At 41.0% G+C, this 28,000-nt stretch overlaps 1 protein-coding gene across 3 annotated transcripts; it reads left to right on the forward strand.

Moving 5' to 3' along the window:
* Positions 1-111: 111 nt before the first annotated feature.
* Positions 112-27,903, forward strand: PRDM4 (PR/SET domain 4). 3 transcript variants are annotated; one of them, XM_039230435.1, is made up of 12 exons: positions 112-162; positions 675-941; positions 5,372-5,505; positions 7,871-8,056; positions 10,022-10,816; positions 14,477-14,626; positions 15,682-15,800; positions 16,781-16,866; positions 17,481-17,608; positions 18,445-18,759; positions 19,716-19,884; positions 26,220-27,903. In XM_039230435.1, exons 2-12 carry the CDS (start codon positions 931-933, stop codon positions 26,527-26,529), a joined length of 2,403 nt encoding a protein of 800 aa, XP_039086366.1. In that variant the 5' UTR covers positions 112-162; positions 675-930; the 3' UTR covers positions 26,530-27,903. The 3 variants fall into 3 exon arrangements, with proteins under 3 accessions (XP_039086366.1, XP_039086364.1, XP_039086365.1); XM_039230433.1 differs by lacking the exon at positions 112-162 and adding an exon at positions 238-308; XM_039230434.1 differs by lacking the exon at positions 112-162 and adding an exon at positions 344-476.
* Positions 27,904-28,000: the final 97 nt, after the last annotated feature.

Genomic DNA, 28,000 nt, shown 5'->3' on the forward strand with positions numbered 1-28,000 from the left:
ATTTAGGGGACTCAGAACCCGCTTGCTATGCGCACGGCAGCCCTGGTTGCCTAGCAACTGTGGGTCGATAGCTCGGCGCTCGACGCAACCCAGCCAGCCTGAGACGCAACGCTCCCTCCCGAGCCGCGCCCGACCCCGCACCCTCGGGCCTGGGTCTCCGCGGTGCGCACGCGCAGAAGGGGCTGGGGAAGGGAGGGGCGCCGGAACGCAGTCGCCGCTAGCGGGCCGCGGCGGGGAGGGGCGCACGCACGAGGGGCGGAGCGGCAGGCGCCCCGAGTGGCTGAGGAGCCGGAAACGCGCCTCGGAGGGTGCGGCTCTGAGGAGTCGGCGGGCTGGGCCGGGCCGGGCGGGAAACGTTAGGCCAGCGGCCCCCGGGGCGCGGGGGTCGAGCGGGCGGGGAGGGCCCGAGGCAAGCTCTGCCCGGATGAGGAACAAAGCGGTGGGGCAGGCGCGCGCGCCCCCCGCGCGGCCGGCAGGTGGGCTGCGCACGGGCCCGGCCGGGGCTGGGCGAGGGCGGCTGGGCCTGCGGGCCCCACGCCGGCGGGCGGGCGCGTCAGTCGGCCGACCCTGGGAGGCGATGTCCGAAGCGCCCGGGCTCTCCGGTGGCGAGGGGACGGGGACTGCATCCTCCTCGTTTTGGTGACGGCCCGTGTTCTCTCCCCCCCCCCCCCCAGGTTGGGCAGCCCCCCTCCCGAAGCTTCTGGAGGAAAAGCCCCAGGTGTCCCCCGGCATGCCCCATCTCGCGGCGGGGTGCGTGGCCGCCGGCCCTCGGGAGAAGTTGGGCGGCCCCGGGCGGCCGCGGGGCCGAGGGGCCGCGGTTGTGCAGCGGTTGTAAGCAAGATGCAGTAGCACGTGACCCTGGAACGCAAACCCTGATGCCGGTTCCCCGCCGCCCGTGTGTTCTTTTCTCTGACACTTGGCCCCAAGCAGATGCATCACAGGTGAGTAGCGTGTTGTGCTCCGTGCCGGTGACCTCTTTGGGAAACGTTTTGGCAAATCAGACTTCAGAGTGCCGTTCTTTGGTTTTGGTGCCACGGGGAAGGTTACAGGTGCGATTTGCAAATGGATTTATGTCCCAAAGGGGACCAGAAATCCGGGAACCAGAGGTGGGTTGAATACAGTCTCGTGCAACCAAATTTACTCCAAATGTGAATCGTTCCAGATAGCCACACGTTGATTGTTGGCTCATTCACATCTTTTCCCTGTGCCTTTTGAGTTATTTGAGTATCGTGATCTGGATTCCGCAGTGTATTTTTAGCTTAACACCACGCTTCACCTTGAATTTTGCCGGTTACCCTATGGCTCCGATAGTAATGTGGAGGAATTCTTAGTTTGCAGGTTTCATGCTAATGTTTTGAGTACTTTATATCATGGCAGTACAGGTATGTGCCGGATAGAGTTACATTTGGCTGTTGTTTTGGGACCCTTCCATAGGCTGTATGTTTAGGATGAAGAGGATGAATTCATTGAAGTTGCTGAAACTGTCCATTGCATTTTGCAAAGTGGCTGCATTTCAGTTAGCTTCTGATTATGTCATTCTAAGAAAAAGTTGCAAGATTAGCAACTGGCAAATGGTTTATTCTGTAGGTCAGTTAGAAACACACATAAGCTGTAGAAGTGTGAAGGAAATAATTTTTTTTTCCAGGAATGAGTAGGGAAGAAGACAGAGATTGGTATCTTGATTTTTAGCTCTACTTCCAAGCTTGCTTCCCAGAACCCCGTATGAGAAAGATAGGTACAATAGATTTGCACTTTAGAAAGAGAGTTTTAGGATCTTACTGTAAAATACCTTCATCTGCTTGCTTTCTGTGAGATCTTAGTTACCTTTGGTTTATGGCTGCTGAGGTCATCACATTTCAGTGACTCACGACAAAGCAGGAATCTGCTGAGCCTCATGCTAAACTCTGGTTTGAACTGGTTTGAGAAGAAGGCCTAGGAGTCAACCCAGAAACACCATTTTGATTTTTATCTGGAGATTAGGTATACAGATTAAATTCAGGAATTTTTAGAATGAGACTTGAAGCTATAGACTTTTAGGTGTACTTTAAAAAAATATGGTAGCCATCTATTATTGGTCATTACTGCCCCGGTGGTTGTAGGGTTTTAATTACATTTGTAGCTGTAAGAAGTTACAGGAAAAAAGGGGCGCCTGGGTGGCTTAGTCGGTTAAGCATCCGACTTTCGCTTAGGTCATGATCTCGTGGTTTGTAGGTTCGGGCCCCGCGTCAGGCTCTGTGCTGACTGCCAGCTCAGAGCCTGGAGCCTATTTCAGTCTGTGACTCTCTCTCTCTCTCTCTGACCCTCCCCTGCTCACGCTGTCTCTCTCTCTCTCTCTCTCTCTCTCTCTCTCTCTCTCCTAGAAATTTAAAAAAAAAAATCAAAAAAAAGAAGTTACAGGAAAAGTCTTTTAAACAAACCCACGCCTAGAAACTTCCAAAACTATAGGTAGCTGTTGTTTCTTTAGGCTATAAGGATTTTTTTTTCATTCTTTTATAGCATAATTAAATACTTGTACTGTTATTAATGTGCTGTCCTTGATGCACCTCATTTGTCATATGCTTCTAGTTGCCTTTCTAGTAAAGATGAAAATGTATTGCCTCATCCAGATCATATATTTCAGAGTGCCTATTCTATATAAGGTCCTGTACTCTGTTGGCCTTGCTCATTTTATTAATGTCTGAGAGCTTAGTTTTATGAGATACCTGGTCCGGGGTAAGATTAAAGCCTGTGGATGTAGAATAATGCAGGACCAGGTTTACGTGGGACTTTAAACATAACTCACGATATAAATACACAGATCCTAATTATTGGAACTATGTAAAAGGCAAAATGGTTCCTTTAGGGTAATTTTCTTTCTAATTGTAGCGAAGAACTTGCTTTCTTTTTTAAAAATATTTTGTCGAAGTATAGTTGACACACAATGTTATGCTACTTTCAGGTATACAACATAATGAGTCAGCTTAGGTCTCTTAAATTAGGCAGACCTGTTTTTAAATCCCAACTCTGCCCCTTGTTATGTAATCTTTGATTAAGTTTCTTAGCCTCTCTGAGTCTCAGTTTTGTCATCTATAAAATGGGATAAAAAATAATACCTATCTCACAGCAGTTATGAGGATTAGGTAGAATCATTACGTTTAAATTACTTCCGTCAGTGCCTAAATGCATATATAATAAGGGGGTAATAAGTGTGAGCTCTTATTATTTTCAAGTTTATTGACTACTGATATTTTTTTTTACATTAAAAACTTGTTTAGGTTTGCTTTCACTACTAAGGAATATGTAGATACGTTTGATTCCCCATCTCTTTCTTCATCCTTCCCATGTACATAGACACACCCAGAAGAACTTGCATTGCTCTTCCCCATACATATTCTCAGTCTCAGGATTGGCGGTCGTTAGTGACCTCCTTTGGATAACCTGTTGGCTAGCCTCTTGAAATTCTAATGTTTATAATATGGCAGTCTCTCAGTTCTAACACAGGAAATAAGTTACTGATAGTAACCTCCGATAGCATCTTGTTCAAATCACTGTTATTTTGATAACATTGTTAATGATAATATAAGATGGATTGCCTAAAAAAGTGATTCTCAGATTTTTTTGGCCTGACAAAAATGGTCTGTAGATTCAAACAAACAAAAAGCTAGTGTGATGTATTGAGAAACTTTCTGGCAGTATTTTACAGCATGATCTGTGGTCATCTTAATTGCTGTGTGATTTGGGGCATGTGACATGTCCTTTTTGGGCCTGATTTCCCCATTTACCTTATTTTGAAGAATTAGTGAGAGAATATGAAGTAACTTTGTATAAAGTATCTAGCAAAGGTTATGTAATAAACCTCTCTATATGGAGGATATTAAGATTTTTATAGAGTTTTATAACATCACTATCAACAATAACCATAACCAAATTATGGAAAGAGCCCAAATGTCCATCAACTGATGAGTGGGTAAAGAAGATGTGGTGTCTGTATACAGTGACATACTACTTGGCAGTCAAAAAGAGTGAAATCTTGCCGTTTGCAACAATGTGGGTGTAACTAGAGTATTATGCTAGGTGAAATAAGTCAGAAAGACAGCTATCCTATGATTTCACTCATGTGGAATCTAAGTAACACAGCAGATGAACATAGGGGAAGGGAAGGAAAAATAAGATAAAAACAGAGGGAGGCAAACCATAAGAGCGTCTCAGAGAACAGACAGGGTTGATGGTGGCATGTTGGGTGGCAGGATGGGCTAAATGGATGATGGGCATCAAGGAGGGCACTGGTTGGGATGAGCACTGGGTGTTATATGTGAGTGATGAATCACTGGGTTCTACACTGGAAACCAATATTATACCACACTGTATGTTAACTAACTTGAATGTAAATAAAATAGATTTAGGGTTATCTGGGTGGTTCAGTCTGTTCAGCATCTGGCCTCAGCTCAGGTCACGATCTCACAGTTTGTGGATTCAAGCCCTGTATCGAGTTCTGTGCTGACAGCTCAGAGCCTGGAGCCTGTTTCAGATTCTGTGTCTCCCTCTCTCTGTCCCTCACCCGCTCACACACTCTCTCTCTCAAAGATAAACAAACACTTAAAAAATTAAAAAAGAAAAAAAAAGTAAATAGAATAGATTTTTAAAAGATTTTTATACAGTTTTAAAAAAATTTAATCCATGGAGGAAATATGGTGCTTCTTCACATTATTAATAATTAAAAAAAATTTTTTTTAATGTTTATTTACTTTTTGGGGGGGGGGGGGCAGAAAGAGAAGGAGACACAGAATCTGAAGCAGGCTCCAGGCTCTGAGATGGTCAGCACAGAACTTGACTCAGGGCTTAAACTCACAGACCACGAGATCATGACCTTAGCCGAAGTCAGACACTTAACTGATTGAGCCACCCAGATGCCTCTCATTATTAATAATTTAATTCAGACCCAGTATGACTGTAACTCCTGTGAAAAGAATTAGTAAAAATTCTTTTGAGTGGGTTAAACCAATCATCTACAAAAGTCTGGTATGGAGTAATAGGCCATTTGGAGAAAATACTGTGAGAGAAAAAACTTTGGGTATTTAAACTCTTATTGCCATGTGCTCTAAGGATGGCACTTTCCTTTAGGTAGGGTGCATAGGGTTTGGAACAAAGCACACATGAGTTAAATAATATTTCTGCTTTGTGACATTGGGTTAATGTCTCTGATGTTTTTATCGTCAAAGTCTTTATGATCAGAAGGAATATGACATTGCTGTCAGAGAGCTGTAAGCATAAAAATGAATTAGTAGTTGGTCAGCTCCCATTTCCCTACCCTGATTGTTTCAGGTTCTGTAGTACCTTGAAATGGAGCCATTGAGATAAGATTCCACCTAACTGTGTGTGTGCTCTTTCCTAGGATGAATGAAATGAACCTGAGCCCAGTGGGGATGGAGCAGCTGACTTCGCCCTCTGTGAGCAACGCCTTGCCAGTCTCGGGGAGTCACCTGGGGTTGGCTGCCTCACCCACTCACAATGCCATCCCTGCCCCAGGTGAGTGGGAAGGGAGAGCGACTGGATTTCAAGCCTTAGTTGCATCATCAATTCTAAATGGGGCCCACAGGGAGTCAAAGCCCCTGTAAGAGTGTAAAGGGGAAGCCAGGCAGGTGTGAACAGCACTTCCACATGTAGCAGCCTAATGGAAGAGATGTTTTTGTGGAGTCCTGGGGTTCTGGTGGACAGGAGTGGCAGTTTTTTCTGATTAGTCCCCTTGGGTTGGTGGCCTTTTATCTAGAGCTGTAATTTGCTTGGCATTTTATCTAGGCTTACCTGGTTCACATGCTTGGCGCTCCATCCCTGGGTTAAGAGAAGAGAATGAAAGTTACTTTATTAACTTTTCCCAGTAAATAGGAGAAATTGAGCTTTATTTTCAATTACGTCCAAAACTGTACCAGCTGCAAATATACGAGGCTGAGAATTTAAAGAGGAGGTGGCAGAGATGCAGCGCCCGGGTGGGCCCCGTGAGCCTCAGCGTTCAGATAGGGGTCATACAGGAAAAGCTCTGTCTTCTCTGTCCCTGAACTTTTAAAACCTTTTTATCTGCTTTATTTTCTTTTTCTCTTAAAATAGAAAAAAGAGAAGCGCTTGGTTCTTACCATAGTAAGCTAGTGATTATTAAAGATCTGTGACATTGTAATGTATTGGACTTTCTTTATCAAAATAAGAATTAATGTTTAAGGGTATTTTTATTCCTAAAATTTTTTTTTAAGTTTTTTAAATTTATTTTAGAGACAGAGTAGGGGAGAGGCAGAGACAGAGCGGGAGACATAGAATCTGAAGCCGACTCCAGGCTCCCGAGCTGTCAGCATAGAGCCCAGCATGGAGCTCTAACTCATGAACTATGAGACCGTGACCTGAGCTGAAGTTGGACGCTTAACTGACTGAGCCACCCAGGCGTCCCTAAGGAGATTTTAAATCTACAAGTTGTTTAAATAGTTCTCTGTAGGGAATTACCTGCTTAATTACTACTATTGCAGCAGTTAAATAAATTCATCTAAACTAGGGTTTCCACATTCCTTTCAGTGTCCACAAAAGAAATTAAAAAAAAAATGATTAGTGAACTTATTTGATTATCTCTTAGGCATTCTTTTTAGTGAACGCACTTGTAGAGCATTAAAAAACAATGCCATGGGCAAAAATAAATCACTGCTCAGTTGGTAAGTATTCATTATTATACCTAGTCACAGTAAGTCACTTCCACACCTTGCAGATGTAATCCAAGGTGGATACAATCTAAAGTTTGAATTTTTTTAATCATGAAATACAGAAAGACTGTATATTTGTAGTTTTGCATTTAACTTCCAAGTAGAAGCATATCTAAGAAATTTTATTTAAAGTTTTTTTTTTAAGTTTATTTGAAAGAGAGAGTGCATGCACGCTTAGGCAAACGAGGACAGAGAGAGGGGGAGAGAGAGACTCCCAAGCAGGTTCCACGCTGTCAGTGCAGAGCCTAATGTGGGGCTGAATCTCACAAACCATGAGATCATGACCTGAGCTGAAATCAAGAGTTGGACACTTAAGCAACTGAGCTACCCGGGCACAACTCTTAAGAATTTAAAAAAAAAAAATTTTTTTAATGTTTGTTTATTTTAGGGGGAAGAGAAAGAGAGAGCGTGACTGGGCAAGAGGTAGAGAGAGGGAGACACAGAACCCGAAGCAGGCTCAAACTCACGAACTGTGAGATCACGACTTGGGCTGAAGTCAGACACTTAATGGTCCGAGCCACCAAAGCACCCCCCCCCCCACGTAAGACTTCTTAAAAAGTAAAACATTCTCACCATATACAATGGTAAAAATAAATAATGAAGTTTAAAAAATCTGTAATATCATTGCTCAAAGACTACTCCTGTGAACTTTGGTATTTTTTCCTGGGTGGCTCAGTTGGTTAAGTATCCAGCTTTGGCTCAGGTCATGATCTCACTGTTCGTGGGTTTGAGCCCCGCATTGGGCTCTGTGCTGACAGCTCAGAGCCTGAGGCCTGTTTCAGATTCTGTGTCTCCTTCTCTCTCTGCCCCTCCCCCACTCACACTCTGTCTCTCTCTGTCTCAAAAATAAACAAGCATTTAAAAAATAAACAAGGTTTTTAATTACAATTAAATGTTTTTAGTACTTTAAAGCAATACAGACAATTGGAGAATCAACTTGACCATTTTAAAACTAACTTGAGAACTAACTTTAGGACCTGTTTGTGGATGTCTGCACAACACTACCTCTCTGGGCATATAAAGGGCTATTATTAGATGAGATTTTTTTTTCCCCATCTGCAGAAACTTTCATATAAGAGTTTAGCTAGTGATTATAGAGAGAATTTTTAAGTACTTACTTTCTTTTAATTGAGAAGAAACTGTTTTGTTTGTAGGCCTGCCAGTGGCAATTCCAAACCTGGGTCCTTCCCTGAGCTCTCTGCCTTCTGCTTTGTCTCTGATGCTCCCAATGGGTATTGGGGATCGAGGGGTGATGTGTGGGTTACCCGAAAGAAACTACACCCTACCTCCACCACCTTACCCGCACCTGGAGAGCAGTTACTTCAGAACCATTCTACCTGGTAAGTAATACAGTTATTTGGGAAATTTGAAGAAAGACTAGAGCCTCTTCTTCTTAAATATTTGAATAACCCTATTTTCTGTTTGTCAGTATTAGATATTAATCTCTGGGGGGGGGGAACTCTTTATATGTTATTGTACCTTTCCTCTTGGAATGTACAGATAACACATTATTAATATAGCAGTTTGACTAGGCTTAATTTCTTAATGACACAAACAGTTTTTCTCCTTTCTCCTCCAGTATTTCCTTGGTTTAATTTTTACGATTTTGCAGTTGTAATTCCTGTCAACCACATGTCCAGCTAGTGTCATTATTTACTATAAGTTAAAGTATATTGTTTAAGTTTATTGACTTTTTCAGTGTATATGTCAGAAAATTTAGCAAATGGGGAGAAGAACCACTCATAGTCCCATCATCCATCTTCTTGGTATATTTCCTTCCTGTCTTTTATTTTGGTGTATAGAGTTTTACTGCTTTCTGTAATTAAGACGATACTTTCTATATGATTGTGTGTATCCTTACTTTTTCCACTTACCATTTTCCTGTGTTGTTACATAGTTATTTTTTCTAACTTTTGCATGGTTTTCATAATTATTCTTTTTAATGCTGCATTACAATCTACTGAATGGATATTCCATGGTTTATTTATTATATCAGTCTTTATTGTTGGACAGTTTGGCTTTTCCAGGTTCTTATTACTATTATAAGAATGCTTTTGTGTATAGTATTTATAAAATGCATTTAGCGAAGATGACTATAAGTGGAATTTCTTGTGCAAGAGCATATAAAAGTGTTTTTGGGGTTCGTATGCTCTTGCATGTGAGTAGCTGTATTAAGTACATATGTACTTCTATATATTTAATTATATAAATATATAGATAGATATATTTTCCAAAGAGGTTTTAGTAATTTACACTCCCACTGGCAATGCGGCAACTACCATTCACCACATCCTTATGAGCATGAGTGTTTAAATATTTCTTTTGGTTTTAATAAAGCAGAAACATTTGACTTATTTTGAATAGACCCTAACGTGCTATGATAGTTTAATAACTTAAAACTTAGTTGTATGTAATTAACTTTTATTAAATTAAAATTATGTGGAAGATCTGCTTTTAAGTCACTTTACCTTTTAGCTATAATAGGGGACATTTCAGTATCTTAGGTTTCAGGAATTCCAACTATGTATATATTTAAAAAATTTTTTTTAATCTTTATTTATTTTTGAGAGTGAAGCAGAAAGAGAAAGTGTGTGAGCTGGGGAGAGGCAGACACAGAATCTGAAATAGGCTCCAGGCTCTGAGCTGTCAGCACAGAGCCTGATGTGGAGCTTGAACCCATGAACCGCGAGATTGGACACTTAACCGACTGAGCCACCCAGGCGCCCCCTCCCCCCCCAACTATGTATATATTAAAGGCATCATTTTAAATGCTCAATTTCCAGTGACTTCAAAGGAGCATAATTTTTTTTTATGATTTCTGAGTTTCTCAGGGAAAACTGAATTATGGTACGTGTATGTTGCTGTTTATAAGGTATATATATCAGTTAAACCAAATAGGAGACTATTTTATGGTCTATTTATGTTGCTGTTTTTCAAGTTTTTTTTTTTTAAGTTGTTATTAATTTATTTTGAGAGCCAGCAAGCATGAGTTGGGGAGGGGCGGAGAGAGAGAGAATCCCAAGCAGGCCCTGCTCTGTCAACGTAGAGCCCTAAGACAGGGCTCAAACTCATGAACTATGAGATCATAACCTGGGCTGAAATCAGGAGTCAGACGCTTAACCGACTAAGCCATTCAGGCACTCCTATGTTGCTATTTTTATAAAGTATAAAAGTAAGCTAAACCAAAGAAGTAGATGAGAGATTTAGTTATATTTTAAAGGAAAATATATTCTAAGATTTGGAATTCCTTATATTTAACAATGTACACAAAAAGTGTCTGAAATCTCATCTTTTTCTTTTTTCAGGCATTTTATCTTATTTAGCTGACAGACCACCACCTCAGTATATCCACCCTAATTCTATAAATGTTGATGGTAATACAGCATTATCTATCGCCAACAACGCTTCAGCTCTAGATCCCTATCAGTCCAATGGAAATGTTGGATTAGAACCAGGCATTGTTTCAATAGACTCTCGCTCTGTGAATACACATGGTGCCCAAAGTCTTCATCCCAGTGATGGCCATGAGGTGGCCTTGGACACAACAATCACTATGGAGAACGTCTCTAGGGTTACCAGCCCAATCTCTACAGATGGAATGGCAGAAGAGCTTACAATGGACGGAGTTGCAGGCGAGCATTCCCAAATCCCAAATGGCTCCAGAAGTCATGAACCTCTGTCTGTAGATTCTGTGAGCAACAACCTTGCAGCAGACGCTGTAGGACATGGTGGTGTGATACCCATTCATGGGAATGGCCTGGAGCTCCCTGTGGTCATGGAGACAGACCACATTGCAAGTCGGGTCAACGGGATGTCTGACAGTGCCCTCAGTGACTCCATCCACACCGTGGCCATGAGCACCAACTCTGTAAGCGTGGCACTCTCTACCTCACACAACCTCGCCTCCTTAGAATCTGTTTCCCTCCATGAAGTTGGCCTAAGCCTAGAACCTGTGGCTGTCTCCTCCATCACCCAGGAGGTTGCTATGGGGACAGGTCATGTAGATGTATCTTCAGACAGTCTTTCTTTTGTACCACCTTCACTGCAAATGGAAGACTCCAATTCAAACAAGGAAAATATGGCAACCTTGTTTACAATTTGTGAGTGTGCTTAGCCTTTTTCTTTTGGAAATATTGCTAGAAAGGGCTATCATCTCTGACAGACTTAGTCACAAAGTCAGGTATTGTTTAAAGGAGTATAGAAAGTAACTAGACTTTGGAATTTTTTTGTGTGTATTGTCCTTTATGTTAATACCATTTTCTTAAGTCAGATGACATACAGACATTTTGTTGGTTCTTATAGTATCCTGAAGTAAGGAAGCCATAGTCATTTCCTTCTGTGTTTTACAGATAAGCTCAGCTCAGTAATATTCAAGATCTATCCCTGCGTTTCAAAAATAGAGTTAATTATAGAAGTAAATTTCAGTGAGGTATTCTGTGTGTCATTCTGTGTGCTTTTTCAACGTAAGACACATTTATTAGGTCACATGTAATTTTTTTTATCCCTGTGGAAAGACGTAGGTGGATACAAATGCAGTTTTTATTTTTCCTCAGATTGCATAAAAAGTACTGTAATTGGGCATGTAAAAGTTCTTTTTATAGGTCAGCAATAACAAATAGCAGTATAAAAACTGTTGATTTGTTGGTGTCATGGCATACTTCATTTGTGCAGGAAACATGTTGAGTGCTTAGTGTATGCCAGCCTCTGCTAGATGCGGGGTAGAAAACGGCACAGCTGCCTTTAAAGAGCTTATCGTCTGATGGGAAGCCTGGGCAAGGAAACAAGCTATTGTGACATGATATAAGTGGGAAGATGGGATTAAGTGCCAGGTCTAGAGGAGTCTGAGGGGGCATCTAGGCCACAGAAGGAACAGGGAAGACATACCAGGGGACGCTGTGTATGTGTTACCACAGACCTGACGGACATCAAAGATGTTGGCAGCAGAGAATCAGGAAGAACAGCATCTCAGACAGGAGTTGGCACCCATACGTGCTAGAACTAAAAGAAAGTTATGTGGTTCAGAACTGCTGACGCATAAGTGGGGGTGGGGGAGGATGATGGGAAAGAAGTAGGAGCCAGAACACACAGAGTTTTCTAAGACCAGTCAAGGGTCTTCAGGAGTGAGGTTGGGGATGGGGCCTCTCTTGCAAAGTGAGCACTAGTTTGTTAGAGGCAAGTAGCAGGTAAAGTAGATGATGCCATAATTTAAGCGAAAGGTGATTTTCTAACCTAGAGTAGAGGGAATGATGGTGAGGAAAAGTGGGGGATATTTACAGAAGTTAGGGGCAGAGAAGGGTAAGAAGATAGGCCTGGTTTCTGGCAAGAGACTAGGGGGTAGTGGTACCACTCCTTAAGATAATGGCCAAAGAGGACTGTTGTTTTTTGTTGTTTTGTTTTTTTTTGTTTTTTTGAGGACTGATGATGGATCTGGTTTCAGACCTGTTGATTTTAGTGCTTATAAAATACCCAGTAGAGGTGTTTAGTGAGAATTTTAATCTGGAACACAGAGATCTACGTGCAGATATTTAGGAATCTTCAGCATTAAGGCATTAATCACAGCCTTAGAGGTGGGGTGAAATTAGCTCCTAGTGCGAGGTGGCATATGAGAGGGTTGGGGATGTTAAGATGCACTGGCAGGAGAAGAGCTCCCAAAGTAGGCTGAACAGGAGGGTCAGAAGAGTGGGACGGCTTCTGGCGCCTCAGAAGCCAAGCAGTGAGGAGGACTTTTAAAGTCTGAAGTTTATAATTTTAAAGTATATTAATTTAGAAACATGATCAGTGTAGGCTTATTAACTTAGCAGAAGATCAGAAGAGGCCTAAATATGCCTGTCGATCCTTTTTGATGTGGGCATACAGACCCTCTTGCTCCTATGTGTGTTTTTAAAAAAAATGTATAGTTCATATATACATTTTAAATTGTACAATTTAGTGGTTTTTAGTATATTGACAAGGTTGTGGAACCATCACGACTACGTAGTTCCAAAACAATGTTGTCACCCCATAAATATACCCCCCTAGCAGTCGCTCATCATTCCTTCCCTTCTAAACTACCCCCCCGCCCCTTCCCTGCCACCATTCTCAGGCGGCCACTAATCTACTTCCTATGGGTTCGCCATTTCTGGACACTTGATATAGTGGAAGCATACAACCTGTGGCTTTCCGTGTCTTACCTTTAGCATAATGTTGTGGCTCGTCCATGTAGCATGAACCAGTACCTCATTCCTCTTTATGGTTGAGTAATACTCCATTGTATGGTGATACTACATTTTGTTTATCCACCTTTCATTCTCGAATATGTAGTTTCTCCTTTTGGCCATTATGAATAATGCTGCTATGGACATTCATGTGCAAGTTTTTATGAACATGTTTTTACATCTCTCAGGTATATGTTTAGGAGTAGAATTGTTTTATGTTTAACTTTCTGAGAAATCACCAGACTGTTTCCTGAAGTGGTTGCACCATTTTCAATTCCCAACATCAGGGTATGAGAGTGTTCTAGTTTCTCCACATCTTTGACACACTGTCTATTATAGCCAACTTAACTGGCTGTGAAGTGGCATCTCATTGTGGATTAGATTTGCATTTCCCCAATGACAATGATTTTGAACCTCTGTATGTTCTCATTGGCCATTTGTGTATTTTTGGAGAAGCCTCTAAGCATTTTTGTGGTGAGAAATCTGAATCTCATTTGGAGATTTAACATGGATTCTTGTTAAGCGCATTGGAGAATCAGTTCTCACCAACTGTAGGGGATCTCTAATAGTCAAGGAATTTTTAGTCAAGTAGTAGTTGAAGTAAGATACTATCTCTGCTTTGCCTAAAAATGAAAACATTGGTATTTTATGTCATTTAAATAGAAATGTGTAATGATTGCTCAGGAAAAGAAAGACACTCTGATGGCTGTGGTTCTAAGGTTTATGTATTCCAAGTATTTTGTGGACAAATTCGGAAAGTGTGGACATAATCCTTGACTAATAGGGTCATGTGTACTCTTCCTTAACAGAAATAAAGCAAAAGGTTTTTGGAGAATGACACTCATGAGCTTATAAAAATGAAGTTACAGTAAGTGTAGAGAACAGTATATGAAAGCACCACCCTTTCTGACAATGCAAAAAGAAAGACCGTATGAACAGTAAGAAATTAAGAATTTAAGCAAACGTGTCTGCAAGAATCTGATTCTACCTATTGTCCCAAAGAGGTCAATTTTTGTCCCTCATTCATTCATTCATTCATTCATTCCTTTCTTTCTTTCTTAAGAATGTGTCATCAGAACCTGGTTGACCAGTTAGTTGACAGTGAAACAAAAGTGAACAGTGGTGCTGCTGGCTCTGATTCTCTTGACCTGTATTGTCATCTCTGTTTTGGCTTTGCGTGACAGCATTTCAGCTCAGTTTCCTCATGTAGTTGGGTAGAATTGGAATCGGGACGTTAGATGTCATATCTAAAGGTGTTTACCTAATGTAAGGAATAAAGTACTTCATTTTTGAAGTAATATAGTGTTACTTTTCAATCACTGTCTTATGGATTGAATAGTAAAACTGTCCTGTGGGATTAAAAAAAAAAATCAGATCCTGTCAGAGAGAGATCTAAGAATGGGATATGTATTTTAGTGTAAGAAAGTGATTGATGAGAATATTTTTATTAGAACTTTGTTTCTTATTGGTTACATTTTAGTAATTAGCATTTAAATTAAAAAGCAGGTGGCAGTTTAGGCTGCTTGAACTAACCCCATTTGTGTCTCTCAAATTTCCCATCCATAGGGTGCACTCTCTGTGACCGAGCCTATCCCTCAGACTGCCCTGATCACGGACCAGTGACTTTTGTTCCTGACACTCCAATAGAGAGCAGGGCGAGGCTTTCTCTCCCAAAACAGCTTGTTCTTCGCCAGTCAGTTGTGGGAGCAGAAGTTGGTAAGAACTTTGGAACTCTAGAAGCCCATTAGTCCTCTTCCTTTGTAGGGTAGAGTTGTAAAAGTGAATACGTATAATTTAGTCATTATTTGGTTGATTCAAAAGTCAATTTATTGCTTAAGAATTATTCTTTTAGGAACATTTGTCTAGTAATAGCAATAAATCAAGTTAAAACTTTATTGAGAAAATTCCCCTTTCTTAGAATCAGAGTTGAATAAAAGAGAAAATCTTGGCCTCAGTCTGAAGATGTTTATTCTTGGTTGTATTGTCCTCTAACAATTACAACAAAACACTCCTTGAAACGGATGTTTCTTCTGTAACACATGGAAATTTACCACTGATAGCCTTTTGTCACAAAAGATAGATCAAATGTTTTTAAATTTCCTAATACTCCTTAGGAGAAAGGAATAAGAAGCGTAGACTGCCGGAGTTTGGTTACCCACATTTGAATTTAAAATGGTTTCTAAATTGCTGTGCCATTTCTTTGAAAATATCAAACTAGATTCATTATTTTTCAGCTGTAGTTTGGGCATGAGTCAGTTGAAAGCATTAAACAGCTTAGAATAATATAGAGCAAGGCTTTAAGCACAGATGATTTTATAAGTTTGATTTATTTTGTAGTAATTGGTCCATGTTTTTGTAATCAAGTAATGTTCTCTAGTCATCTGGAAGGGACTTGGTTTGGTTCATTGTGTCTAAAACTAGGTTTAGGAATTATTTCGTAGTAATTGGTCCATGTTTTTGTAATCAAGTAATGTTCTCTAGTCATCTGGAAGGGACTTGGTTTGGTTCCTTGTGTCTAAAACTAGGTTTAGAAGTTTTTGATAGTGGTTCTTTGCATATTTCTTCTGAGATTCATTCAATCTGTTCATTACATTTTCCATATTTATAGGCTAGAACCCATAAATTAGCTACCTCACAGGAGTGCTGGGGTATCAGTAGTTCTTAGGTTCACTGAAGATAAGATTCTTTACATGAGCGAAGCTACTCTCTGTTGTATATCCTGTTAGATGTTTAAATCATTGATTGGGTAGTTGGTGTCTTTTCCCTGATAGGTGTTTGGACTGGAGAAACCATTCCTGTGCGGACTTGCTTTGGACCTCTCATTGGCCAGCAGAGTCACTCCATGGAAGTAGCTGAATGGACAGACAAGGCGGTTAACCATATATGGAAGGTCAGTGTTCATGAAGCTCTTGTGTTGACTTTTGGATGTTTTTATTATAGTGACATAGTTTAAAGTGTAAGAGTAGTAAAAGTGATGTAGTAAAGTCCTACCATGCCATTTACTTGTCTGTCATTTGTTTAATATTATATCCTTTTTGTTTTTTGCAGCCAAATTATAATATTTAGCAAAATACCAGCTATTGAGTTTAGAAGATAAACTGTTTTTAGTCTTCCTTTTGTTAGATAATCCAGTGCTGCTTCATTTTAATTACTTGTGGCAGCTGAAGCCATGGACTTTGTTTATATGACGAAAGTCTTATTTTGTAATCAATGAAAACATTTCTCAAATAGTTAGCTTGAGAAACCCTTCTGGGATTGGAAGCTGAGATCATTTCTCTAATTTCCTAATGGGAGAGGCTGGAAACGCAAGTTTTGACATAAACAGAGATTCTGTAACGAGTTAATAGAGATTCACTCGTAGTCAATAGATTGAGAATGATGCCTGGAGTGAGAGGAAAGTAGGTCTTATGATTGTTGGAAAGATAAGGTGCTCTGGCACTGGGGACTTCAATTTTGGTTTCCAAAAGGAATATAGAAGAATGCTAGGTCCATTGGAAAAAGAATGAGAAGAGATGGTTCTCTGACCTTTATGTGCATTCAGTTATCCAGCCCCACCGTGTGGTAGGTGATGAAGACAAGTAGACTGTTCTTGTTTGTGTTTTCCAGTCAAGCCAAAATGTGAATAATCCAGAGCAAAGTCATTCTCTACCTTGAGCACTAACTGTCAGTCTCCGATGGTATTTATGACGTTGCTGGAAATGGGGGACTGGTGGGATGACAAACGTGTGACAAGGCAACCATGGATTTCCCCACTGACTGGGAAGGCTGAGATCTGCTGCAGAGTAAATGAGATTGTTGCTAGCCTCAATTTAGTAGCGCTTCGTTTGTCTGTCAGTTCATTTGACGTGTATGTTTACCTTCTGTTGGCAGATCTACCACAACGGTGTCCTAGAATTCTGCATCATTACAACTGATGAAAATGAATGTAACTGGATGATGTTTGTGCGCAAAGCCAGGTGAGAGTAGTCTGGATGAATGTTTTTCACTAGGAAGCTTTGCATAAAATAGGGAAGAGCCAAAGAATCCAGATTGTACTGCTGCCTGAATATATGTTAAGGCCTAAGGCTTTTTACCTTCTTTACTCCAATAGTTGCTGACCAATGGTGATTATAAGTCAAAACACAGGAAACTATCCTGTTTTTAAGTAAATAATTTATTTAAACTGCCAGCACAATAAAGAATGATACAGTTATCATTGAATTTGCAAGTGGGTACCTTCTCTTTATGATCACTATTAGTCACCCCTCAGGCTGTTGTAGTTAATTCCTGTTCAGTTCTCTATCTCTGTGTCTTTGTCATCTTTTCATAAGAGACTTCGTTTTATTGACTTGACTTCCGGTGGTAGACTCTCTAGTGTTCTGACTATGAAGGACAGTCAGCTGATGTATGGAAGTATGAATTCTGTTTCTCTACGAGCCCCTCCTGATAGATAGGGTAGAGAATTAGAAAAATGACCTAAAGAAAGTAGTTACGCTTAAGTTTTCATATAGAGTTTTTGTTCTAGGGATATGATATATTTAGTGTATATTTCAAAATTGGTCTGCTTGATCTATTAAATGTGATAACTTAGGAACCGGGAAGAGCAGAATTTGGTGGCCTATCCCCATGATGGAAAAATCTATTTCTGCACCTCACAAGATATCCCTCCTGAAAATGAACTGCTTTTTTATTACAGCCGGGATTATGCTCAGCAGATTGGTAAGTTACGATAAGACTTGTTTCTCCTGAATCTAGCATGGTAAAAACACCAAGGACCAGAATTACTTTTGGTAATGATTTGCATGTAAGCTGAAGCAAGTTACATACCTTTGTATGTACAAAAGTAGAATATTACCCCTATGTTAGAAGTGTTAAAATCTGTGAGGTTCTTCACAAGGTGAATATTATTGACTAAGTAGTATTTATTTGAAAGGAACTTTGTGTTAAGACTTTGATTTCTGGTGTTTGAAGTTCCTGAGGCTGCTTTTGAGCCAGTACCATTGTGATTAAATTCATAAAGAACAGAAAATCTCCTTTAATTGCTTTAATTTTCATAGTCTTTTCCTTTGACCTGTGTCATGATGACAAGTGATGTTTAAGAGTTTGTACTACAAAAACAAATTTTTTTTAATGTTTATTTTTGAGATAGAACACAATTGGGGGAGGGGCAGAGAGAAAGAGAGAGACAGAATCTGAAGCAGGCTCCAGGTCCCGAGCTGTCAGCACAGAGCCCGACACAGGTCTTGAATTCAAGAGCTATGAGATCCTGACCTGAGCTGAGTCAGACGCTTAACAGACTGAGCCATCCAGGCGCCCCACTACCCCAGTACAAAAAATTTTTTTAACAAAACTTTTTTGCCTGGGAAATGTATTCTAATTCAGTATTTGTGTCTGGCATGCTCTGTGAGATGCTGGGAATAGAGTATTGAACAAGACAGTTTTTCAGGTAATGGGCAAGGTGGAAATTTTGGTAGAATGAGAACTGTAAGCAACATTAACATCAAGAACAAGTTTTAAAATTTAAAATGAGACATTGAGTAATGTTTTTTTTGAAGGTGTTCCTGAACACCCAGATGTGCACCTCTGTAACTGTGGCAAGGAGTGCAATTCCTATACAGAGTTCAAAGCTCACCTTACCAGCCACATCCATAACCATCTTCATAGCCAGGGCCACAGCAGCAGCCATGGGCCGAGCCACAGCAAAGAGAGGAAGTGGAAGTGCTCCATGTGCCCCCAGGCTTTTATTTCTCCTTCCAAACTTCATGTCCACTTCATGGGTCACATGGGTATGAAGCCCCACAAGTGTGATTTCTGTAGCAAGGCTTTTAGTGATCCCAGCAACCTGCGGACCCACCTCAAGATACATACAGGTACGTTATATTGGACCATCCAAATGGAACTTCGCAGCAATTAGAAATGGCGGTGGTAAACAAATTGCAGCAAGATAGTCTTGCAGGTATAGAAGTAAGATGTTAGAGAATGAATCCAGCTCAATTGGAGCCTCCGATTAGAGCTCACTCCTGGTCACCAGCCAGTGCCAATTTCTCTCCTGCGACTATTGCTTAGTAAACACTGCCAAATTCTGCTTTTTGAGGTTCCACTTTTTAAATTCCATGCAATCAACCTCTTTCTTTTAGGACTTACTGTTTAAAATACATACTACAAAATAACTGATCAAGTTTTAGTTTTCTTGCTTGAGTCCCTGGTTCTCCAAATCTTTGACAATAAAATTCCTTCTTGCCCTTTGCATTAAGGCTGAGTAGTAATAACAGAGACTATATGGCCCACAAAGCTTAAGATACAGACTAGACTTTAGAAAAAGTTTGCCAGCCCCTGATTTGAGTAATCTTATTTCTGCATTCTTAAGAGTATTTTAATTCATCCCTGGTTTATGAGGTCATATGTTTAAAAAAAAAAAGGGAAACTGCAGACTTAGGTTGTGAAAGTATGTTTGCAGACAAGTGCTAGAATTCATGAGGTTTTTAAAACAATTGAGGTTGGTTCTAGGATTTTAAGTAGTAGTAGTTTTTTTTTTCAGATTTTATCTCTTATGTCAGCTATAAATAGTAAAAAAGTACTTATATACATTCAGGTAAATGGTCCTAGAAGGAGGTCAGGTTTATTAGCTTCACTGGCTTTAGCTGCAGAATATAAATTCGTTTTCTCTGGCTGGTTCTAGGTGGATAGTCCTAGAGAGTGATGTTCCAGGTACCAGTCAGTTCTGTTTCATTGCTGCCTCAGCCACATACCCATACGTGTGCCTGTTCATCTTGAGAGTGCTAATGATTGTTTTAGTCACAGTGTGGCACTTTGGGTTCACGTGCAGGTCAGAAGAACTACAGATGTACTTTGTGTGACAAGTCTTTCACCCAGAAGGCTCACCTCGAGTCCCACATGGTTATCCACACTGGCGAGAAGAATCTCAAGTGTGATTACTGCGACAAGTTGTTCATGCGAAGGCAGGACCTCAAGCAGCATGTGCTTATCCACACACAGTAAGTGCTCCCACAGCTAGCATGCTCCTGGGGTGGTGAGCTCGCACTGCCCATCCTCAGCCCCCGCCTTTGGCACCCTGGTAGCTACTGCTTGGGTCCGCACAGCCAAGCAAAGTTGGAAATCTAAGTTTTTGGTTCTATCTTGGAAGATTTTACTTTTTGCTTTATTTTTCTTATTTTTCACTTCTCTGTATTTACTTTTTTTCAACACATAATCTAATTTAATTTAATAAATGTTTAAGTATCTCCTTGATGCCCAGCATTATGCCAAGTAGTAAAAATACAGAGATGGAAGACACAGATCTTGTCTTTAAAGAGCTCAAAGTCCAGTAAGAGAAGCAGAACAATAAGCACTACCAGACCTTGCTGCAGTTAGAGTGAGCATCAGATCTCGAGAGGCTGTGGAAGAGAGTCACAGACCTGGCCAGGTTGTCCTGGGAGAGCTTCCTGGTAGTCTGAGCTCAGTGTTAAGATAAATTAGAATTATTTAGGGAGGCAGGGAAGGATAAGGGGTGGGAATAGTATTCTAGACAGAGGAAAGGCACATTTGGAAACACATACATGAGGGTTGTGGAACACAAGTGGTTCTTTACAGTTAAGAGCATAGTGTGCATGTGAGAACAATGGAGAGAGAGGCGGGAGTAAAGTCATGAGCCTTTTATCTCACTAGAAAAAATAAATCTCATTCTGGAAATAATGGGGAGCCACTGAAGGATTTTACCTCCCCATGTAGCAGGCACTGTTCTATGCCATGTGTGTGTTTTAATTATGGTAAAAAACATAACGTAAAATTTATTGTCTTAGCCGCTTTTAAGTATATGGTTCAATAATGTTAAGTGTATTCAGTCTCTTATACAGGTGTTGAAGGACTTTAGGAAAAAGTCAAGGTGAGATGTTCCATTTTATAAAGGATTGAAGGAGAAGGTCAAATATTAGACTCATTAAGATTTATTACATGAGGGGAGTCTTGGTGGCTCAGTTGGTTAAGCATCCAACTTCGGCTCAGGTCATGATCTCAGTGGTTCATGGGTTTAAGCCCCATGTCCGGCTCTGACAGCTAGCTCAGAGCCTGGAGCCTGCTTCAGATTCTGTGTCTTTATCTCCCTCCCTCCCTCTCTCTCTCTGCCCCTCCCCTACTTATGCACATGCACTCTCTCTCTCAAAAATGAATAAATAAACATTAAAAAAAAAAAAAGAATTTATTGCGAGAGAGGCACCTGGGTGACTCAGTTGGTTAAGCGTCCAGGTCTTGATTTCAGTCCAAGTCATGATCTCACAGTTCCTGAGATTGGGCCCCATATTGAGCTCTGTGCTGATAGCATGGAGCCTGCTTGGGATTCTCTCTCTCTCTTTGCCCCTCCCTTGCTTGTGCTTACTTGCTCTCTCAAAAATAAATAAACTTTAAAGAAAAAAATTTTTAAAAAGTTTATTGCATGAATCCAAGTGTAATTAAATGTCTGGGCTGTGTTAGTTACGGTTGTAGTAAAAAGAAGAGAACAGATTTTGTGGTCCTGGGCTTTTATTTTTAGAAAATGTTAAAAGAGGGAGAAAACTTTTGTTGGCTTATGTTATGGAGGTACTATTTAGAAATTTATGTTCAATGGAAACTTGATATTCTGATAAGGTATAGTTAAGATATTAGTTCTTTTGTCTCATTCCTAGTCAAATGCAACCTGAAACACTAAAACATCCACTGAGTTTGGATCTACATTTATTAACGCTCAAAATGACTTTTTAGAGCAAAGTTTTATGAAATAGCTTCAGTATTAGTGTGAAATTTTAGAAATTAGACACACTATCAAATACTACATAGAATATACATACTGGCACTGAAAGCGATCTCTGGCATCATTTAACCCAGCTGCTTACGTTAGTCAACTGAGCCACCATACCAAAATACCTTCCTGAGCTTGGAAATCCAGGATTGGTGCCAGTATGATTGGGTTCTGATGGGAGCCTGCTTCCTGGCTTGCAGGTAGCTGCTTTCCTGCTGTATCCTCACAATGGGGAGACAGCAAGCGAGCTCTGGCCTGTCTGCCTTTTCATGTGACGCTTACCCCGTCATGGGGGTCCCATCCTCATGACCTCATCTAAATCTAATTGCCTCCCATAAGCCCCACCTCCAAATACCGTGACATTGTGGTTTATGTCTACAGCATACGGATTAGTTGGGGGGGGGGTGGGGCACACAAAATTCTACCTGCAACACTGTTCATAATAATCACTTAGAAAATGTGAAAAACAGTTGGTGCCAGGACCCCACCTCCAGAGATTCTGATTTAGTTGGTTAGGGGTAGAGCCCTGGGCTGTTTTTTTTTTTTTTTTTTTTAAAAGCTCCCCTAGTGACTGTGATGTCCAGCCAGGGTTGAGAGCTACTGAGTTCATCCAGATGGAAGACTTGTTTCCACAGTGTTTATGACAAGTGGTTAAATAGTTTCTTCTTGAATACCACACAGGTGATTTAGTTTTGAGGAAAAGTTTTGCTTGAATCAGCTTATGTCAGCCTCTATTCATTCTACATCTGCCTTCTGGAATGATATACTTAAATTTAATATGTCTTTAAACTTACAGACTTTCATACTTAGGATTGCTGTCGTATTTCCTTTTAAGCCCTCTTTTCATCAGCCTTAATGTCCCTAATTTCTGCAACTTTCCCTCTTATCACCTGGTTTCAAATTTGGTACCCAGAAACGAACATTAATAAAGTGGAGTTATTTTCTTCATTAACTTGGCTTTCTCTTCTTTCAAGTGATGCCTGAATTTGCACTTGCTTTTTCTGTAGCCATTTCACATCATGATGCAATAAATAAAGTATTTTTTAATGTTTTTTTATTAAAAAACCTAAATTTAAACATTTATTTTTTGAGAGAGTGTGCGCGTGGGGGAGAGGCAGAAAGAGAGGGAGACACAGAATTTGAAGCAGGCTGTAGCCTCTGAGCTGTCAGCACAGAGCCTGACACAGTACTCAAACTCACGAGCTGTAAGATCATGACCTGAGCCCAAGTTGGACACTTAACCAACTGAGCCTCCCAGGTGGCCCACAGCATAATGCAGTATAGGTTATTTTGCAGTTAGTGGTATAACTGTTTCTCTCCATTGGGGTTGAGCATTGGCTGGAACATCCACTATTCACCAATGAAAACACTTCTCTTAAATGTAGATCTGGACTGTTTGTCACAGTGGTGGTATACAGTAAGCCTCTTTGCCAAACTCCCATGGGATAAAAAGTTTTTAGATTGTCAAGACTTTAGCGTGTAAGTCATTCATAAAAGTTATACTACTCAAAATACTTTTTTTTTTTTAAGTTATTTTGAGAGAGAGCATGAGCAGGGGAGGGGCAGAGAGAGAGAGAGAGGGAGGGAAAGAGAGAGAATCCCAAGCAGGTTCCCCACGCAGTCAGTGTTTAGGGCTCGATGTGAGGCTCGAACCCACAAAACCATGAGATCATGACCTCAGCCAGAATCAAGAGTTCGTCACTTAACCAACAGCCACCCCAAAATAGTTTTGAAAAAAACTGTAGATTTCCTATGGAGATCGTTGGTAAAATTTTTAAATGTTTGTATTTTTACCTTAGACATTTCAAAATGGATAAAGTACTATTGGAATTCATTTTATCTGCTTAGGAAAAAACCCAGCTACAGCCCTAAAGCCAAATGCAGGGGGAGTTCCCTCTACAGTGTGAGGAGAACATGAGGCATAGAGCAGAGACTGGCTTTGTCTGTCCTTTCAGAAAGGAACTTGAGAACAGGAGCAGGACACTTACTTCCTGGGTCATCTTAGTCCCATGGCTTTTTAGATACCGGCTGTAGGATTTATATCTTCAGCCTTACATATCTAACCGTTCAGTCAGCATCTCTGGGTTTTGATTGTCTACTAAGGCAACTCAAACCTCAACTCTTAATATTATGTGTACAAACTTGATTTTCCCCCAATGTTCACCACCTTGGCAAATGGTACCACCATTCATTCATCCTAGTGGCTCAAGTCAGACACCGTGGAGCCATCTTTAACTTGGTCTTCCATTCTTCATTGAGCTTTACCTCATCCAGACCACTAGCATCTTTTGTATGGACCATTTCAGTAGTCTTTCAGTCAGCCTTCCTGCTCCTGTTCTCTCCTCGTGCGTGCCTGATACAGTTACCCAGGCACACACGTAAGAACACTGCATGCGGTCATAGCAGCCAGAGTGATCCACTTATTTATTTTATATTTATTTTTTTAAAGTTTATTTATTTTGAGAGAGAAATCTATGAGTTGGGGAGGGGCAGAGAGAGAGAGAGAGATTGATTCCCAAGTAGACTCCTCGCTACCAGCACAGAGCCTAATGTGGGTCTCAAACCCACGAACTGTGAGATCATGACCTGAGCCGAAGTTGCACACTTAACCGACTGAGCCTCCCAGGCGCCCTTGGAGTAATCTGTTTAAGACACAAGTCAGACTGTTATGGTCTCTGCTCATAATTCTTCATTGTTCCCATCATACTTGGGTTAGAAGATCTTTATCATAGTCTGGAAGTCCCTTCATGATGTGGTTGTGCTGGCGTCTCCCACTTCATCTTTATTACTTTTCTCCTCATATTCTGTATCTCCCTGTTTTTCTGTCTCACTTCAGGTTTTTGCTCAAAAATGTTGTCATCTCACAAACATTTGTGCCACCTGGCCAATACGTAATGGGCTCTTACTGTGGTGGTAACCATATCCCATACAACAAAAAATTACCCTGCCCAAAATGTCAGTTCTATCAAGGTTTGAGTAACTCTGGCTTAGGCATTTTAGAGATTAAAAAAAAACAAAGAAATCGTGTAGACTAGGAATTTTTTTTAACTCTTTTTTTGAGCAGCTGAACAAAAGCATAACAAAGGCTCGATATGCAAAACAGATAAAAGAAGGTTAAAATCCTCGAAGAAGAGGTAGGGTGCACTGAGAAGTTCTGAAGCCTTACCTCCTTAGCATTTCTACCACCTTCTCCCAGCAGTAGAGGGCACTGAGGGACTCTGGAGCTATAGGATGTAGAAAACAAAGTCCCTGGCTTCAAGGAGTTTATATTCTTTTTTTTTTTTTTTTTTTTTTTTTTTTTTTTTCAAATAGTTTATCATCAACTTGGTTTCCATATAACACCCAGTGCTCATCCCCACAAGTGCCCTCCTCCATGCCCATCTCTTCTCCTTCCCCCCTACACCCATCAGTCCTCAGTGTGTTCTCAGCATTCAAGAGTGTCTCATGGTTTGCCTCTCTCCCTCTCCCCCACTATATCCCCCCTTCTTCTCCCCCATGGTCCTCTGTTAAGTTCCTCCTAATCCTCCTATACGTGCAAACATATGGTATTTGTCCTTCTCTGCCTGACTTATTTTGCTCAGCATAACACCCTCAAGTTCCATCCATGTTGCTACACAGGGACATGTATATATTCTTACTACCACATTGGAGGGGCACCAGGTGGGCTCAGTTGGTAGAGCATGCAACTCTTGCTTTACAACAGCAGGAGTTGTAAGTTCAGGCCCCATGTTGGGTATAGAGATTGTTTAAAAATAAATTATTATTATTATTTTCGAGAGAGAGCATGTGAAACTGTGCACACACACATTTGAGCAGGGAAAGGGCAGAGGGGAGAGGGAGAATCTTAAGTAGCCTCCTCTCCCAGCGCCTAGTGAGATGTGGGGCTTGGTCTCATGAGCATGAAATTGTGATCTGAGCTAAAATCAAGATGTTGGACACTTAACCAACTGAGCCACCCAGGCGCCCCAAAAATATAATCTTAAAAAAAAAAACAAAACCCCCCACCACATTGGAGAAGAGTTTAGCATTATCCAGCAAAATTAAGGTTGTGCATACCCTTTCATGTTACTGTACTGCACCTGAGTATGTGCCGTAGAGAAACTCAGGCATATGCAGAACAGCATGCAAGTATAAAAATATTCATAGTGGTCTTGCCTGTGATAGTAATTGGAAAGCACCCAAACATCCATCAACTGTAGACAAATCCCGAACCACCCAGAAGTTGTGGTATGTTTGTAAGGAGTGCACAGCAGTGGAAGGGAGCAAACTACTGGTTCTCACAGCAACTGGAATGGATTTCATAAACATTAGACACAAAGGAGATAGATACAAATAGCTCAAGTCAATCTATGCTGTTTAAACTATACAGATGTTTTATGACTCTTCTATTTCCTATAAAGTAATCTGATTCCAGAAGAGTACAGCTGTGCTCACTTTGGCAGCACATGCACTAGACGGTAGAGCTCCTCTGACCGAGACCCGAGGTTTTGCAGAATAAACGTGGGCCTCAGTTGTCATGTGTTACCCCAAGTCAAATGTTTTTCCTTGTGTTGTTCTTAGAGAACGCCAGATCAAGTGTCCCAAGTGTGATAAGCTGTTCTTGAGAACAAATCATTTAAAGAAACATCTCAATTCTCATGAAGGAAAACGCGATTATGTCTGTGAAAAATGTACAAAGGCTTATCTTACCAAATATCATCTCACCCGCCACCTGAAAACCTGCAAAGGTCCTACGTCCAGTTCATCGGCACAGGAGGAGGAAGAAGAGGACTCCGAGGAGGAAGAGCTGGCAGACTCTGTGGGGACAGAAGACTGTCGGATTAACAGTGCTGTGTATTCGGCAGATGAGTCTCTCTCGGCACATAAATAAAAGCCAACTATTTTGGATGGAAAATGCAAAAGGGAAAAACATACAACTAGTTATCCACTACAGTGGTTTTTATATAAAATGGTTTCTGATTTTATTCCAGCCAACAGTCAAAGCAGACTGGGAATGGATAAAGCACTTATAGAAGAGTATCCTAATGAAAACACTTCAGAACAGATTGGGGAAAGAGAGCAGGTAACCTATTTTTAAGTGATTATGGGGAGGAAGGCGTCAGCTTTTGAAGTCTGTTCTTTATTTACATGGGAGACTAGGTGATGCTTGAGTCAAAGCTGTCCTCTGCCCAGACCAATCAGATTTATTTTAAATTCTTCCATTGTTCCATTTTCCTCCCAGCTCTGTGACTTGGTAGCACTCTAAACTTGGCCCCTGCCTCACAGTCATCCTGATTGCTGATTGTGGTTCTGGTGTTTTGTTTTATGTAGACTATTGTGACTTAAGTCAGCCCAGAATGGATTGGAACACAGCAGTGTAAGTTTGTTACTTTGCAGCCAACAACTCTGAAGCAAGACCTGCCTTAATCTCTCTTGGCTTCTTGGGAGTTTAGGGTAGACCTTGCTTCCCAGAATTTCAGCAGTTGCCTAGAGGGCAGATACAAAAGGACCAGCCAGGCAGCGGGCAGTGGTGGAGAAAAGAAAAGGAGAGATACCTGGGTCACTGTCCAGAAAACTAGCTTTGACGGAAGCCAGGTTGAGCCACCTGGATATTATTCCTTAGAGAACATGTAGGTTCAGAAATGTGTCTCTCTGTCTCCAGTAAAGCCTCCAGTCTCCAGACAAAGGGGACCCAGAGGTGCAGTGACCCAAATAATGCCTGCTGGATAATCTGACAACAAGCACATGTGGACTCAGCTGGGAAAGTGGTATCTTGGACCATGGAAGGAATGAGGGAAAGATCCTTTATGTCTGATTTATCCTGTGGAAGAGAACAAGACACTATTAAAATGTTGCCAACTCGGAATGACAGATGATTCCAAACACATTGGTGCATTTGCAAGGTTAGACCTCAGTTGACTGTGAAGGATCTCATCAGTTAAGCATGGTGGGTGCCAAAGAATTTCGAAGGTATAGAAGGCTTAATGGTCACCACCTGGGTGTGTCTCACGTCCCAGCTTAGTTCATCTGTCCTGTCTTTCACCTGGTCTCACCTGCATACCCAGTTTCAGCAAGAAGCAGACGCATCCTTGAGTTGACGGTTGATGTATCATGTTTCTCCTGCTCTAAGGTGCAGCCTTGGGGCTGGAGCAGATAGGACTCTGGTGGGAAGGTTTTGCTGCTAATGTATTTATGGAATGAATGTATTTCATTCAAATCTGTATTCCTCTAGGAAGGACTAAAATAAAAACATTTTTTTAAAATACAGGATTCCTCTTGTAATCTCATTTTGTGGAAGAATAAGAATGAGTCACTTAGGGAAAAATCAGGTATAACTTGATTTTTTTCCCCCTGCCTAAGGT

Source organism: Hyaena hyaena, unplaced genomic scaffold (genome assembly GCF_003009895.1).
Source record: "Hyaena hyaena isolate Hyena2069 unplaced genomic scaffold, ASM300989v1 scaffold_46, whole genome shotgun sequence".
NCBI lineage: Eukaryota > Metazoa > Chordata > Mammalia > Carnivora > Hyaenidae > Hyaena > Hyaena hyaena.